The sequence below is a fragment of the Neopsephotus bourkii genome, unplaced genomic scaffold, assembly GCF_033783945.1.
Source record: "Neopsephotus bourkii isolate Nb327-2 ecotype Australia unplaced genomic scaffold, CSIRO-AGI_Nbou_v1 NB_1638, whole genome shotgun sequence".
NCBI lineage: Eukaryota > Metazoa > Chordata > Aves > Psittaciformes > Psittacidae > Neopsephotus > Neopsephotus bourkii.
Window position 1 is genome coordinate 5,001,067 of NW_026902113.1, and position 17,750 is coordinate 5,018,816.

Here is a 17,750-nt window from a genome sequence, read left to right on the forward strand (position 1 = left end):
AGTTCACTGTGCATCATCTCAAAGTACCTTTACTTCATCTGCTCTAAGCTGGCTACCTGCAAATTCCTTAATATGGTCTAGTTCTTGTGTTGACAGAGACAGCAGAGAGCAACTCCCTATTCCCTTCTCCGTAATACTTATGATTTTACACAACTCTCTCATATTAACTTTTTTCAGCCTATTTTTCCCCCATCCTAAAACCTTTAGTTTCCAGGACAGTCTGTACCAAGATCATCTCTGACACCTTTCTTCCCACCTTCTCAAGGCTGCTGTGTTCTCCTTGCAATGCTGGTACATGGACTGCATATGCTATTTGATATTATACAAAAATCAGTAATATATCTGTGTAACCATTTTCTTTGTTCTTTGTTTCTTTCCCAGTAACTTCTAACACTTGATTAGCTTTTGTCTGAGCAATGATGTAGCATACTTATGCAGCTATTTACTCCCCAGGTCTTAGCCTTGAGGGGTAAAAGTCAACTCTGAGCCTACTGCTACATACAGAAAATTAGGGCTGCCTTCCTCCAGAAAATTAGGCTTCTGCATTTGGTTTTATTCAGTATCATACAAAAGTTGCAGATATGGTTTTAAGATTTCCATCTGGGAGTAATTTGTATTCACGGCATTTTTAAAATATGCCAAACAATACAATGATGGTCTGTTTCTTGTTCAAACAAAATCACAAAATTCAACACAGCTCCCATATATATAAGCTGTAATCAAGCAAATCCTGTTCATAAAAAAACAAGCAAACACACCAAACCACACCAGACTTAGTTTCATCCTAACACCTCCGAACCAGTTTTTTTAATATTCTTTAACAAGGCTGATGAGCAGCATCTAAACCTGCAAGAACGTATTAACACTGAGAGTTAGGGCCTATGAAGCCCTATTACCATCAAAGAGCTCTTGAAACATAACCTAACAGGAAGAAGTGTAGCCCCCACACTCAAGATACCATGCTTTCTAGTAGCAATTCAACTCTGCCACCACCAACCTTCACCCTTTTCCTGGCACACCCTCTGCATGAATAAGTGCTCTCAACCCCAACTTCAACCTTTCTCTATGAGAGTAGCTCTGGCTCACTGTTGCAGTGTTTCTCCAACATACTGTCACCAAACCTCCTTTCTCAGGTTTACTGTCTCCCCAAATTGAGACCTACCTAAACATGATGAGAGGTTAAATGCAAATTGATTGCCTTTTCCATAGATTGCAGCATATTTTATACCACAATCCAGTTACTATTAAACTATCACAAAAGTGTTTAATGCTACATCTCTTATTGCAAATTAATGCACTTTAGAGATAGTAAGAAAAAAAAATCCACAAATATTTGGAAAGAGGAAGTTATACCAAAATTTTTAAATATCATCCTCAAAGAATATTTTTGTTTCACGTTAAGCTGTTCATGCAAATAGAAGCAAACAAGAAGAGAGAAAAATAGTTATTTAATAAACTACTCAAATAACTTCTGACACTGTAAAAAGCTTTTACGAAAAGCAACCATTTATCAGTGTTTTTTACTCAGGCTGTCACAAATGGGGTCCCCAAGGATGAATACTGGGCCCCAAGCTACTCAACATCTTCATAAATGATCTGGATGATGGGACTGAAAGCAGCCTCACCAAGTTTGCTAATGACACCAAACTGGGTGGCACGGTGCACACATCAAAAGGGCTAGACATCTTACAGGCACATTGATAGAGGCTGAAGAATGGGCTATCAAGAACTGTACAAAGTTTAACAAAGACAACTGCAAGGTCCTGCATCGTGGATGACACAACCAAAGAGCACAGTCCAGGTTCAGATCTGTGTGGCCTTGCTGAAAGTAGCTTGGGGCCCAGGAGGACTACAAGCTGCGTAGGGGTCAGCAGCATGCCACTGCAGCAATAAAGGCAAATCCAATCCTGAGCTGCATCTGCAGAGGCATCACTAGCAGAGATAAGAGATGTGAACTTCCCACTCTGGTCAGTACTTGTCAGGCCATGCCTGGAGTACTGTGTCCAGCACTGGTCCCCACTACTGAAAAAAGACTCGGGCAGGCTGGTTTGAGTCCAAAGGAGAGCCATGAAGATCATCAAGGGGCTGGAGAACCTGCCCTATGAGGAAAGGTTGAAAGAGGTAGGTCTTCTCTCCCTGGAGAAGAGGCATCTAAGAGGAGGACCTCATCACAGTATTCCAGTACTTAAAGGCACTTATAAGGAGGAAGGAGGCTCTCTCTTCACAAGGAGGAAGCCACATGAAGATCACAAGGATTGAAATCCCATCACTGGAGATTTTCAAGACGCAACTGAACAGAGCACTAGGTAATCTCATCTAGGGTCCCTTTTCCACAACATGTAGGACCCAGTGATCCTCAGAGGTCCTTCCAACCAGGGCTATTCTATGATTCTAAGAGAGTTACAATGCCCCAGACAGCTTGCTGTTCAAGTGGCACCAACTGAGAAGAAAAGGTTAAGTAGGATAATGGCATCCTACATACTTTTTGCTTCCAGTTAAAAGTATTCTCTGAACATCCAAGAGACTGAACTGACCAAAGGAGTACTCTTAAACGTATCATACGGCAGTTCACATAAAGCAAAAGACATCTTAACAACAACAACAACAAACTTCTGCAGGATAGTATTATTCACTAAGTTAGAGAAATTTCCCTTTATCTGCTTCTCAAAAAGTGGGGAAGCACAGTGCAGCAGGATCACCCCACACTTCTGAAGTCACTGAAGGGAAGTTCTATTGTCAGGAAATGGTTTTACAACTGTGCGATACTCTCTCTGTCTTCCTGTGTTGCCTTGACAAAAGCCACCATTACCACATAAGCCTTAGATTGTTCAGGTCATTTTGCCATTGCTTTTTTTCTGAAAATATCTTTGCCCAGTAAAATTTGGTTGCTGCTTACTTTGGCCTTCTTCACTCAAAACAAAATCAGCAAAACGTCATACTTTTTCCATAGCCTGTCCTTCTCTTATACTTTCTTTCCATATAGTTCCACTCCTTAAACTTCAAAACAAGTCACATCATCTAACCGATATGCCATTTCCTATATTATCATTCATTTTACCTATGAGTTACAGCGAGAATCATCAGATTACTGCACAAGTACCAAACATAGCATATAGGCAGATTTTAAATACAGTGCACCAGGGTTAGCACAAGTCTCCAAGTTAACACAACTCTACCAACAAAGTACCTCTCAGTGAGGGCCTCACAATTCTTATCTAATTCTACAGCAACATATAACCAAGCAAGTAACATTCTGCTCCACAAAATCCAGCTGTCCTAATTGTGTTCCAAGTTACAACTACTCCGTGACTGAAGAGCTGTAATGGAGGGATGCTGACTCTTTAGAAAAGACAGGCCCGGACGACAAGGAGGACAATTTACCTTTTATGCCTCGTTTAAGGAAAGGCTGAGAGCTAGGGCTGTTCAGCCTACAGCAGAGAAGGCTGGGCAGTGGGGATGGTGTCCTCAATATATATACAAATAACTTAAGAAAGGGTGTAAGGGTGATCGACCCTGGCTCTTTCCAAAGGTGTAAGCACAGAAACACACTGTAAGTAAAACACTACGCGGATCAGTACCACTACAAGTGGCAAAACACATCAGCTCGGGTTAACTCAAAACTAAGCTCCCGTTGCTCTGTGCCGCCCGCGGTATCACAGCCCAGATCCGGTGGGGCAGAAGGGGCTCTGCCCAGGGCGTCCCCTCTGCCAGCTGCCGGTGCGGGAGGAAGGCAGCGGCCAGGCCCGCCCTGCGCAAGCCGAGACCGCCCCACCCCCGGCCCGGGGGAGGTGGCGCCCGGGGAAGGGTCGTGCCGTGCCCCCACCTTTGCCCGCTGCTCCCTGTGCGCCGCCGGGCTCTGCTCGCTCTCACACCCGGACGCCATCGCTGCCCCACACCGGAAGCCAACCGTCGTGCAGCAACCCCGCCGTACAGCGAAGCCGCAAAACTGTCGTAAACGGCGTCCCGGACAACGGCGGGGCGGCAGCGACGGGGGGGCGGAGCCATTGGCCGTCCCGGAAGCAGCGCTGAGCGCTCAGCCCCCTCAGGCAGCGGCCGGCTGTGTCGCTGGCTGTCTCATGGCGTAGTTTCCCTGACTTCGTTCACAGCTTCAGTACCAAAGGTAGCTTGTGGAGGGTATCACGGCCTCGCAGGTGAAGGTCACAGCGGGTACCGTGTACCTTAGTACCCTGCGCAGCTGCAGAGATGTGCCCGGCGGGGAGGAAGGGAATTCAAAGTCACCTTCAAGCACTTGTAAGTTGCAGTTGGCCAACAGTGTTTTTGACAGAGCTGCTGTATCTTGGGTGAAGCATGTGTTTATCTTTATGGTTTCTTTGGGATGAGATCAGAGCATTATTAATGTGTCTGACACCAAATGTGTTCACAGTTGGCAAGAAACTATTCAGGTGAAGGTCTAGCAAGTGCTTGGGTAATTTGTTAGCTGTTTGCATGGACAGTATGCAAACAAAGTGTGTTTGCAAAGGGATAATGGTAATTTGATCACCATCTCCATGGCAGTATTAAATATGTAAATTGCATTTACATTTTTGATCAATTTATGCTATGACAGTTAACATCATCTCAAGAAAAACCTGCTGTAGATCACCACTAGGTAGAGCATGATAACTGATGGAGCTTCGTAGGCACCATTTGGAGAAGCAGCATGTGAAGCCCCTCTGGGGAGCCATTTACAAAGCAAACAGATGGATATAAAAGACATTCCATCAGGACTGACTAATGCTATTCTGTCCTTAGCTATATGCAGCATTTGGTGTTATTCTTAATATCTGTAACCTTCCACATCTTAATAAGGCAGTACTGTAAATTTCCATTTAAAAACACATTTCCAGTACTCCTGGTTTTAGGAGATAAACCATAATGCAGGTACGCTGTAGAATCTCAAATAAATGAAGAACAAAAAAACCCAGAATGCTATTTTATAAACATGATCATCTGCTGTTGGGGGTTTTGAGAGCTGACTTTAATTTTGAAGTCAGCAAGTAGGGAAAGGGTGACAGAATTTAATACTATTTCCTCTCCTCTTTTCTCAGATGAAGCAGGCAGATCTGAAAGTTCAGTCTTATTCCTTTGAAGATCTTACGATGTATGAGAATTCCTCACATGCTCAGAAATCTCCAGAGAGCCTAGAGAACAAGTCCTTGGTATACCACTTTTAATGGTCAGCTGGGCACCTCTGTTCAGTTGTCTCATTGTCAGTGCCAACATTAAGCACACTAATAAAACAGCCATGCTTCAGAGATACTGATCTCTTCTGAACTCCAGCAGGGAGGCACTGACCTAGCAGAGTCAGTTATGGTTTCCTATTTAATGGCATATTTTACACTTCCTCTGACAGAAGCTGGTGACTCTCCAACTGACCTGTGTTACAAACCTGCTGCTTAACCTTCACTGCTTGCCTTCAGCGCTCTGTAACTAAATACACTTGACCAGCCTCTATCAATGTCTTTATAAGATATCTCGCCCTTCTGCCATGTCCACCTTATCACCCAGTTTGGTGTCATCAGCAGACTTGGTGAGGCTGCTTTCAGTCCCATCATCCAGATCACTCATGAAGGTTTTGAGCAGCTTGAGGCCCAGTATTGATCATGAGGGACCCCACTTGTGGCAGCCTTAGTAAAAACCATTGTGTCTGAAGTTAGTGCCATAAAATGGTAGAACACCTTACTCAAAAAATCAATGCAATGACAATATCTGGGCTATTGGTCATGCCTGAATTGTGCAATGAATACCTGAGCTGAAAAAAACATACAACTTTCTGCTGTCTGTCATAAAGAGTGCCCTGTCAGCAATAAAAAGCCCCCATGACATTGACGATCCTGACAGCCTGCCTTGGAAGAGAGAGTTCAGCTTGCAATGAAAACAAATATAAGAGTGCTGGATCGAAGAATGGTTCACCCATTATTCCATGTTCAATAGTAAGTCATGTGTTGTCTGCCCCTAAGAGAGGGTTATTTTGTTAACTTGCTCAGCTACTCTAAAAGTGAGTGCTCTCTTCAGCTGTAGTTCAGCAGACCAGGGGTATGGGGGTTTAAAACATCCATTTTCCTTCTCCCCACCTCAGCTTCACAACTGTACTAAAGAGACTCTTTCATTGGGGAAATTCTTCAGTGACAAATACTACTAATAAATGTTTTGTGAGGAGGCTGTTCCACATGTGAAATGACAACTCATTCAGTTCATTTCTTGTGGGGTTTTTACATGCTTTGTGTTCCCTTTGAGAAGTCAAAACCAAAGACTCATCAGATAGGAAGCTGACAGCAGGGATAACACCCATCCTGACCTTGATTTGCTGGATAGATATAAGGAAGAAGTTCTTTACTGTGAGGGTGGTGAGGCACTGAAATGGGTTGCCCAAGGAAGTTGTTACTGCTCCATTGCTAGCAGTGTTCAAGGCCAGGCTGGGTGGAGTCTTGGGTGACATGGTCTAGTGCGAGGTGTCCCTGTCCATGGCAGGGGGATTGGAACCTGATGATCTTAAGGTCCTTTCCAACTCTAACTATTCTATGTTTCTGGGAACACACCATTTCAGAAATCATTTCTTTGAGGGAAATGAGTGCCTCCTCAACCTGGGAGGTCCAGAGGTGCGTGTGTCAGGGAGTTTCAAATCTGCTGTTTTCAAAATGAGACATAAATACTGACTCAGATCACCTGACTGGAACAGAAATTAAAACTCTGGGGCTTTAGTTTGTCAGTCCTTATGCATCAGATGAATGCAGCAATAACTCAGTCTTGAGCAGAGCTTCGATGCAGTGCAATATGCTGCTTTTGGTTTTAAAGTGAGATTAAAGCATAGTTTCGCTTTTTAAAGGTAGGTCACTTCCAGAAGCCACATTGTAGCCTAGTCCCACAGGTGGTTGTATCAGTCCATTATTTACAAGAGCAGCAATACCTTAAGCTGAAATAACAGACACACAGTACAGAGAAACCACAGCCTTTGGCTGCTCCAGAGACCTTGGGGCTGTCTTTGCCCTTTTCTCCTGCTGTTGCTCAGTCCAATGCACACTTGCATAGGCAGCACTCAGCAAACTAAAGGAAGCTGCTGCAACAGTCCCAGTTGGACTCCACAGGTAAAGTGTAATAGGGGAGTCTCCTCCTTTAATTTCAATAGAGAATCTAAAACAACATGGGGATGGGAGCATGTCTTTCTCTAATGAATTTGTGAACACTCATGAGAAAAAATCATTGGGACCAGTGAGGTCTTGCTGCATGGAAAGGGCTCCAAGGCACTCCAGCACTGTAATGATAATTGTAAAGAGAATTTAACTGCCACAGAAAGTGTCCATAACTTTGGGCAGCAACTTGAACAATTCTCCCCAGTTTTCACCATACAATTCCTCAAATTACCTTTCATTTTTCTCCTGTTTTCTTTTTGTTTTTGTTTTTTCTGAATACTACTGTGTTAAAAGGGAAGGGTAATTTCATATCCAATCCTTGTCTCAGCCCTTGACCCAGAAATAGCTATAAATACTGAGTAATGTGGCTGACATCCCAAGCCACCTAGGTGCAGCTGAATCAAATCTTAGTCTCAGACTTGGTCAGTGATTTATGTCTAATAGAACAAATATAGGAATATGGAAGTCCTTTTGTTGAATCATGAGTTCAGACTAGATCCTCTTGCTTTCTAAACTCCTTAGAGAGGAGTCTAGGTTCAGCTGGATCTAGACTTAGCCTTGTACCTGGTCAGTGGTACTCACCTAAAGGGTTACAAGTATCATTTTAGCAGCAATTTGCAGTTTTAAGATGAATCACAAGATTTCTAGCAACACTTGGTTATTAAAGCTAATATACATGCACTTGCAATCAACTACCTAAACCAACACATGCATGCACACTAAGATAGATATACATGTGAATAATTATGCATATAAATATATATTCATATTTATGCATTTATATAAATGACCCTGTCACACAGGAATAATGCCTTATTAATAAGGCCTTTATGCCTTATAAAGCCAAGCACATATTAGACAGGGTAGATGGGGGAGAAGTGACTTCTGCCCTGTATTTCCTCCTACCTGTTCCTCCAGGAGACTACCTTGCTTGGCAGCCTGGCCACACATATTGACTCATCTGAGAGGATTATTTGGGAAGAGCAGAGATGTGGGAAGACCTCTTGCCATCCTGAGAACACTCCTAGGAGGGATCCTGGTGTAATAAGCGTAGCTGTGGCCTGCAAGCTGACTCCATGTCTTTCAGGTTTTGCAACACAAATGCAAGAGAACAGGAGCAGTGCCATAGACTGCAGAATTATGTTTATTTAACCTGCAAGATATCAACAGAAAGAGACTAATCACGGTAATTCCTCTAACTCAAAATATACAAATAAGATAAAACTTCATAATCAACACTGATTCATTAAAAGGGATTGCTGGAAACGTCTTTCATTGCAGATCAGCTTCTAATTTACATCCTTGCTACATACAGCCTGAGACCCAAGAAATGTGCACAATGAATAAACATGGGGTTTTTTAGTGCATTGTTCTCAGAAAGAAGAGTTAGATATTTTCTGTAAGACCAAGAAACAAAACTCAAGCCCATGTTCAAAAAATATGTCTCCTGTTCACTGACACAAGAACTATTCATGTGAGGCCAGGTTCGCTTTTAATGAATGGCGTGCTAAATCACTGCTTTCACTGAACATGTTTGCAATGCAGAATAAGGTGATATGGGCTAGGAATATCTTAGTATGCATTTAAGTCTCTTTCCATTTAATTTTAATTGAATACAGACAATATGATGCTCTAACTCCCTTAGAAACGTCATTTCTTTTCTGAGGCTTCATTTAATCTAGACCAGAAGGAGATCATGTTACTTTGTGAGTAAGCAGAACACGAAGTACTGTAACAGTTTTCCTCTGGCCCATGTGACACCAAGTCTAGACCAGGGGCAGGATTCTTGGTGACAGCTCTTGCCAGTGCCAGAGGTCTTAAACCAAACCACGTACCAAAACCAGATGCCTTTTATTGCTCTGTGTGCAGCTCTCTTTACAAATCCCAGTTCACAAAGGCCAGAGCAGAGAATGTTGATACTGGCAGAGAGTCTAATTCATTTCTTGTTAATTAAAAACTAGACTGGTAGGAGGACTCAAAAATATTTCCTGTGTTCTGAATATAGATACTAGTTTCCAGTGTCTTTGCAGTAATTTAACTTCAAGACAATTTGAGAGGCAGCAATATGAGGGGAACAAAGATATTTGGGTCAGGTAACATATATCCTCTCATTCTGGTGGTGGGGTGAGATGAACTGCAAATAAAATATCCTCTGATCCTTCCTCAGAATATGGGATGCAGAATGAAGTGAGATGTGAATTTCCTGAGCAAAAATCATTAGAGTAGCAATAAAAAGATGAGATAGGGAGCATTCCTCAAATAAATTATATTTTCTTGAAGGGCAAGACCTCTTCAAGAAAAAGGTCATGCTAGAAACAAACTTTTCTGGTAAATTAAAACCAGCATAAGGTTAGTTACCAGTCAGGCTATTTACTAAAGGGCTAAAGAAAAAAATAAAAAAGAATGAACAACCTCTATTTCTCATAATTGCCATCTTTAACTAGAAGAATAAGGCAGTGTGAAAAGCTGAGGAGCTTTGAAAATGGAAAACTGAAAGAAAGATTTGCCTTCCAATAGCAGGAGTGCAGGATTCACTGTAATTGTTCTAACAGAGCTTTAGTTGTTGTCAGATTGCAACTTGAATGATCGCTGATGAGAACTGCAGCATACTGTAAAGGACTCTGTCTCCCTGAGATGAATGCTGTAGCAGTTCCTTGGCTTAAAGCTTATACTTTGAACTCATCTAAGGGTATGAGAAGTCTGACATTAAGGTCTGATGTGTAAGCAGATCAGTGTGGTGAGAAACGTACCTCTCCATCTTCTGCTGTGCACAAGGTATCAAAGATGAGAGAGCTGAGGAGATAGGATGGCTCAGCAACAGACTATGAGCTATTTTTAATGTTAATAATTTCTAAACTCTGTCTAGGCTTCAGAATCACAACGTCAATTTTGTTCCAAATTCTGAACATCACATGAAGAGCACAAAATCATTTACAAAAATATATATTTTACACTAAATTATTCTACTGTCTTACGCTTTGGTTCGGTAGTTCCCCTTTCAATTGAGATTTCAGTAGGAATGTCAAAGACATAATTAAGAATAAATACATTGATATCATTCATTGTTGTGTTAGAAGACTGCAGCTTGTCTGCATACCAATGAGAATTAGTTTTGCGTTTGTGGGGACTACATCAAGTTAAGAAGACAGAAACAGTGGCAGACCTTATGGAGTATATTGGGAGGAAAGAAGGGGAAGAGACAAAAAGGGAAGGAGGAATAAAAAGGCGGGGAAGGGGAGGGAAAAGGAGGGGAGCAGGCCAAGCAGGAAGGCAGGATCACTCAAGGACATACACAAAGTGATTAGAAATGCAGGAAGCTCAGGGAGGAAAAGCATCACAGGAGCAAGGGGAAGACAAGATTTCAAAACAAGAACAGATTACATTCTCAAAGGTAAAATGAAAGTCAGTGGAGACAAGGCTTCAAAACCTTGGCTAAGAATAAGTCTTAATTTTGCAACTGTCTGATAGGAGATGTACTGAATATTTTGCTGCTGACCTGAGATGTGGGCTTCAACATCAATAGCTTTTCAAGTTAGGTGATATGTCTTAGTCTAGAAATCTGTATCTAGTTTGTCAATGAGAGCACTATCAGGCACTGGAAAAAGCTGTCTGAACTCAACAGGCATCTCTGTAGCAAGTATCTGGTGAGGAGGCAAGCGAGAGAAGGAACATGATTCATTTGTGGCCACGTGAGATGTCAGGTGTGCACTTTCAGAGCAGTTTGGACAAAGCCATGCAATTCCGGTTCTGCCCCAGGAGGACACACATCGGTTAATGCAGGGCAAGTTATCTGCATAATACATTAGGGTCCAAATGCTGCTGTCATCAGTGTAATTACTTCATATAAAGCACATTAGCACACATGAAAGAGATTTGCAATGATGAATGAAATGTCTTTCCCTCTTTTCTCCCCAATAAATTATAGAAAACTATAGTGACACACAGAAAGTGATAGTGACAAGAAATCCTCAACTGCAACAGCAAAAAGTATACACAAAACAAAGCACACTGGAGACAGTAACTATTAATCTTCTTTAGTATTTCTAGACAAATCTTTACTCTTTTCTCTTTGCAAATGGAAATTGTTTCTGTGATATTTACAGGCATAACATATCTGAACTGGAATTCTGAGAGTGAAACTCATCCAGATTCTGCTAAATCTGAAAATCTTGTAACATACAGAAATATTATTTTAAATCTCTCATAATGCTTGGGATGGCTTACCATCAGAGAATGTTTTGGGTTGGAAGGGACTCTAAAGCTTATCTAGTTCTAGCCCCCTGCCATGGGCAGGGACACCTTCCACTAGACCAGGTTGCTCCAAGCCCCGTCCAACTTGGCCTTGAACGCTGCCAGGGATGGGGCAGCCACAGGTTCTCTGGGCATCTTGTGCCAGTGCCTCACCACCCTCACAGGGAAGAATTTCTTCCTAATATCTGATCTAAATCTTCCCTCTGTCAGTTTAAATCCACCCCCCTTGTCCTGTCACTACATGCCTTTGTAAAAAGTCCCTCTCCAGATCTTGTCTGCCCCTTTAAGTACAGAAGCCGCCTCTTCTCCAGGCCAGACAAGCCCATCTCTCTCAGCCTGTCTTCATAGCAGAGGTGCTCCAATCTTTGATCATCTTTGTGGCATCCTCTGGACTTGCTCCAACAGCTCCACGTCCATCAAGGGAACACGTACAAATAAGAACATTTGGTGTATGCAGTGATAGCTGCATGACATTAATTTCTGGCACACAGCTCCCCAAACATGCTTATTGTCATTTACTTTATATAGTGTATGTCTGAGCTCTGCTAAGGGAAGATTTACCTCTATAGCTGACTTTCAGAGGTTCTCTTCATCCTGTACGCACACCAGCAGCTTCCTATCACTCAGACTAAATGCTGTTCTTCTTCCCTATATTCAGTATCTCTGACAGACATTTACTTTAATTGTTACCACTGGGATCATGCCATTTAACCAATCACTGTTAGTCTCCACCCTCTGCCATCATGCTCTACTGATAGCATGCCATAGTTTCTATTCACCAAGTTCTTCCGTATAACATATTCTTATAATCTCTCTGCTTTTGCAGCTCCTGGAGGCTCAGAGATACCTTGATCAAATCATGAACCAGCCATAGCATGAACAGATGTGAGACACCTTGCTCTGTTCAGGCTGGAGATGAGCACCCTGTACCAGTAGCCAGGCCCAATTTGGACTCATCATGCAGGTGCAGTATAAAGAGTGCCACTCTTCCCAAGAGATCCATTACTTTCAACCTGAAGTACCACTTGCTTCTCTGTGCATTGGCATTGGTTTACCAATCTGTTTGTCAAACCCTCACTAAAGTACTGCCCCTCTAAACAGGTATGCAATGTCTCTGAGGATGAATTATGCTCAGCTCTACAGTCTGTTCCTGTACTTCTCAAACCACTGAGACCATAAATTGGGATAAAAGACCTTGACCTAAATTCTGCTTCTCCTGTACAGATTAATTGCTTTCTCTGCTAAAAGCAGGCTGATGGTCTGCAGAATTAAGGGCTGAATACCTGGCAGATTCTTCTGAACTGCACATCTTCCTACGTCTCCATCCTGCTATACATACCATCCTGCATCCTACCATGCAATAGCTTTTCCAGAAGAAAGAAACTGGAATGCTGTTTGCTAATGCAGCAATGTGTGAATTCTCTATCTGGATGGTTTGTAATTCAGCTGTCACTTCTTAAGAAACTTATTATAAACATGGCAATATACTTGTAGAAAATATGGGGAGATTAGGCAAAGCAAAGCTTGGGAAGAGTACAGGGAAGTTGTCCAGGAAGCTAGGGACCAGGTTAGGAAAGCTAAGACCCAGTTAGAATTAAACTTGGCTAAGGATATTAAGGATAACAGGAAGGAATTCTACAGGTACAGACTGGGAAAACGTAGGCCCCCCTCAGGAAGCTCTCAGGTGAACTAGCTACACAGGATTTGGAGAAGGCTGAGGTTCTGAATGACTTCTTTGCCTCGGTCTTCTCTAGCAAAGGCTCTGACCGCACCACCCAACTCTTGGAAGGCAGTATGTACTATTAAAGCATACAAAAGACAAGGCAGGTGAGTTAACCCAATCCATTTTGGAATTTGAAGAAATATGGACCCCAGTAACATGGGAAAATTGTAGGCTGTACATTGAGACCCCTCCAGATTCACATGAAATGGGAAAAACCAGACTAACCAGCCAGCCCAGAGGATGAAGCTTGGCTTGCCTTAAGGGACAGTACTTGGGATGGGATCTTTCTGTATTGGCTTTTTATTTTTATATTTGATAACCTGTAGATATAGGACAAGGGGTAAGGGGATCAAACTACAACAGGGGAAGTTCAGGTTGGATACAAGGAAGTTCTTTCCTGTTAGGGTTGTGAGGCACTGGAATGGGTTGCACAAGGAAGCTGTGAATGCGCCATCCCTGGCGGTGTTCAAGGCCAGGTTGGACAGAGCCTTGGGTGAGGTGGTTTAGTGGGAGGTGTCCCTGCCCATGGCAAGGGGGTTGGAACTAGATGATGTTAAGGTCCTTTCCAACCCTAACTATTCCATGAAACAACGAATTTAATTAAAATGAAAGTTTAAAGCTTTTTGTATTGTTTCTTGCACATGGATATTACTTTTTTCCATATGCAGAACTTCACTAAAAACATGCACAAATGTTTCATCACAGATGTTGTCGTGCACATAAAGATCTCAAAAAGTCACTAAAAATAGAGAAACACTTCTGGGGAAAAAAAAAAAGAAAAAGAGACAAACACTAAATAGAAAAAAAAAAAAGGCAAACAAAAAAACAGGCAAGGATCAAACTTGAGACTTCTGTTGCTTGGTAAAGACTTGGAATGATCACTTGGAAGCTTCACCAGGAATAGGTTCTTAAGTAGATTCTGATGCTTTGATCAAGGACTGACATATAAATCTATCAAGAATTCTTCCATTATATTAAAACTGTTGGAGACTTTCCAGAACAGGGAAGATTGCCTTTCCTACTGCATTCTCCTCTATGGTGACTTCATACAGCCTTGAGGAGCAGTACAAGAGTTCATCTTTGCTCACTCTTCCAAGACCAGTCCTCCATGCTTTCTGAAGAGAGCTTGTGGTCTCCACACAGCTTTTCGAGGCTGTCACTCAGGAAAGCAACACATTGTTTTGTCCCTCACCAACTGCTGTCCTAAGACTCTCCCTGTTAAGCTGAACTTGAGCACTTTCAGGGAAATCCAGCCCCTCTGAGGTCTCAGGACTTTTGTCACTGGCAACGCTGCACCAGTGTCAGCCTGAAGGTCCTCTATGAAGTTAAGCCCTCAGTGCTTTGCAGGTTTAATTTTTTGCCTGCCCCCAGGACAACAAGTTGCATTGGTTTATACCTGGCTTTAAGCCCACAGATGCTCTGAAGCACTTGTTTTGTCAGGGCAGGACAGTGCAATGCATCTGTCTGATGGAGGGTCAAGTAGGGTGGCCTAGTGGTCCCTGGAATAGGAGGCTGGGATCTAGGGGCAGTGACCGCCAAAGAGCCACCTCTGGCACGCCATCAGATGTTTGCCTGCATGTGTCCAGTGCTAAACCATGGGTCATTTGGACCAGAGCTAAAATTCCCACCTCCCCATCCTGGGTGCACTAGGCACTTTGGGGATGATGGGGACACATGGAAAACTGGCACAGGAGAGGCACTGGCATTCATAGCACAGGAAATGGCACAAAGAACTCTGCTTTCCCTTTATCTTCTAGATTGCGAGTGAATAACCATTTAAGCACATTTGTTATTTAAGTAAGGCCAAAAAGGAACATAATTATTACAAAAACCACCACACTGTGAAACCTGTAACATTTAAATCCAATTGTTGACCTTAAAGAGTTTCAGCTCATTACACTTCTAGGAGGTAAAAGGGATGAGTTCTGCAGAGGGCAGCTGTGGTGGCAGGTAATTCTGTGTTGTAATGAGGTCCTCAATAAACCTCTGCAATAGATTTTAACATCTACCTTCTGTCCTTCCTTGTAATTTTCTCCTTCACCACTTGATTCCTCTCTGAGCATCCTTTGACTTCAATCAAAGAAATAGTTCATAACATTTCCATGCCTTGGAGAATGTCAGTTCTTTCAAACTCTCCTAATGTCTCTGAAGAGCTGACGCACTCCTGGACCAGTCCCTTGCTCACAGCTCTTAGGAATGCAAGGAAAGCCCCTTTTGGTTCAGTTACATACTGCAAATTCAACCCACACATCAACATTGCCCAAAGCCGGTGTTCTCCATACCAGAACCTCTTTCCAGAACCAGGACCTGCTGAAATCCATCTGGGCTGCCTGGGACAGGGTGAAATAGGAATGGTGACTGGAAGCCATGTGCCAGCACAGCTGCCTCCAATCTGCAAGTCTGAGGCAGGCAGAAGGGCAAGTGCATTCAGCTGTCCTCCAAGCCCCCACATGATTCAGGATGGGGACTTGTTTAGATGCCATAAGTTAGAGCAGCAGTGCCCTGCCTATACCATAGATATTGCTGTAACTATGAGCAATTATCAATGAAAAGGGCAATGAGGTGTAGCCCAGCAGTGCTGGGTTCCAGAGGCACCAACAGCTGCTCACCCTGCAAAAGCCAGTCCATTATACTTTGATTTTGGAAATCCATTGCAGGGGGCACGCTGCTTTGACAGCACAGGAGCTGTGTTAAATTCTGCTGGTCATTGCAGACAATGGCAAAAACAGCCACTGTGAGTCAGCCAGCCCAGCATCAGTTGCCCTCTACTCCAGCTCTTTGTTCTTCTGAAGTACAGTAAATACAACTTGTTCCACTGCCGACATTCCAGGGTGGAAACTACCCTGCAGGAAATTTGCATCAATACTGCCTTTTCCCTGTTTTTCTCCAGTGGCATCTGTGCTAACACCCCTGGCATCCCACGAGCTCTGGTGCTACAGGCACACAGCCCTGTGCTCACAGGAGAGCAGGCATTCAGCAGAGCCGGTCAGGGTGTTCCAGCTGGGCAACCTCACACCTCAAAGGAGCTGTCAACACTACAGTGAAGAGCTAGAGAAATCTGGGGAGTGACAGCATGAGTTGTGGGTGCTTCAAGGTCAAGGAAGAAAAAGAGGGCTCTAGTGTCCCCAGCAGCGTTCCTGTTCTCCTTGTGGAAATCACTACTACAACCAAAAGAGTAAATTCCAAACTGAAAGAGATCTGTAACCCCCGCCAAAACAGGCAGGATATAACTTCAGGCAGCATTTTGACTCTTCAGCTAAACTGCTCCCTTCACATGCCATTCATTCATTCAACTGGAGCAAAAGAAGGGAAAGGCAGGCCCTCTGTCTTTCAGAAGCTCAACCCTGGCTTTACTGATTTCCACAGCAGGTATTTTCCCAGTTAATCCTCTTCACTGTAATTCACATAAGTAAAATAAATACTCTGCAGAGGAAATACCTGAGTTTGGCCATTATTTAACATGCACACAGTACCAGTTACAGTTACTAAGTCAATAAACAATCTTTATTCTGCTATTTTAAAAGAGGTAATAGCTGCAGCCTGAATTAAAAATATCTTTTGCATGGTAAAAACCAAACAAAACACCACATAGAGTGAAAGAAACACCACAGGCTACAACTTTCCTAGAACCACACACCAGTTTCCTTGATCATAGTAACTCCTTTGAACCCTCACACAATCCAGGGATCTGCACACTGCTTCCAGTTCTCCTTCACAGAACACATGGTAATAGCGGTGGAAAACAGGGCTGAGTTCTTGTGATTCCTTGGAGCCAACTGGAAACAACCCTGTATCCACGCTTTCCCCTTTCTTTTTTGCGCCACTTTTCAGGTGCCAGGGAACCAACAAATCCTGAGAGTGAAAGGAGGTTCGATTAGTGTGAATGGGCAGTGTGGAGTCTGCTATGGGCTTTGCATCAGAGCCTTTGTCCTTCAGGTCACTAAGGAGTCTGTCAGAACACACTGAGTCTTGACTGCTGCTATCAGGGAGCTGATCACTGAGTGGTCTCTGGGCCCTGCCAGTGTTAATTTCCCCCTCTTTGTCTTTACTACCGTTCTTTTCCTTAAGGTATTTAGACTTCTGGTTTTTGTATTCTTGTTCCATTGCCCAGACATAAATGAGTGCTGTTCCACCAGGTCTCAGAAGCCGGGCCAGTTCACGGATAGTAGCCAGTCTCCTCTCCTACAAAGGAAAAGTGCAAGTATGAAGCTAGTATGTAAAAGACAGAACAGAATGGCAGCAACTTTGTCTTACTGTCCTCCCCAAGATATAATAAAAATTAGAGGAACTTTTTTCCACTGTACATTTTAATTCATAGCATAATCCACCATGAGGAGCAAGCCAGGCCATTTTCCTAAGCACAAGACTAGAACTCCATAGTCTAGAAGCTTGTTACAATGGAACAGTTCCTGCCAGGAGAAGCTTACATAGCCCAGAGATACATCAGACTAGTTGAGTACTGTCCCATTTGTTTGAAGATGGACAACGAAGGCAGAGAGAAAAAAACCCACATACGAGATCTGCTTAAAATATGAGCTGGGAAGAACATACCTCTGATTGTCAAAGCAGAGCCCCCTTCTCTAGTGACATTAATTGTGAGCAGAGGAAAATAAAACACAAACACCTAGATCAAAGGGCATCTGCCA

At 43.1% G+C, this 17,750-nt stretch overlaps 2 protein-coding genes and 1 long non-coding RNA gene across 5 annotated transcripts in view; 1 reads left to right on the forward strand and 2 right to left on the reverse strand.

Moving 5' to 3' along the window:
• CWF19L2 (CWF19 like cell cycle control factor 2) overlaps positions 1 to 3,970 on the reverse strand; it is a 73,449-nt gene extending 69,479 nt beyond the window's left edge. The window contains exon 1 of the mRNA XM_061374451.1: positions 3,824 to 3,970. Within this exon, the coding sequence (XP_061230435.1) occupies positions 3,824 to 3,883 (60 nt within the window). The 5' untranslated portion in view covers positions 3,884 to 3,970. The remainder of the gene's footprint in view (positions 1 to 3,823) is intronic.
• A 120-nt stretch (positions 3,971 to 4,090) lies between these two features.
• On the forward strand, positions 4,091 to 16,539 carry LOC133223629 (uncharacterized). The gene is made up of 2 exons (XR_009728644.1): positions 4,091 to 4,167; positions 15,995 to 16,539. It is a non-coding gene; the product is annotated as an uncharacterized LOC133223629 (long non-coding RNA).
• Positions 16,540 to 16,585: 46 nt separating this feature from the next.
• The window catches only part of ALKBH8 (alkB homolog 8, tRNA methyltransferase), a 49,319-nt gene continuing 48,154 nt past the window's right edge, over positions 16,586 to 17,750 (reverse strand). For all 3 annotated transcript variants that reach the window (XM_061374457.1, XM_061374459.1, XM_061374460.1), the window contains exon 12: positions 16,586 to 17,286. In XM_061374457.1, coding sequence (XP_061230441.1) covers positions 16,717 to 17,286 — 570 coding nt within the window. In that variant the 3' untranslated portion in view covers positions 16,586 to 16,716. The remainder of the gene's footprint in view (positions 17,287 to 17,750) is intronic.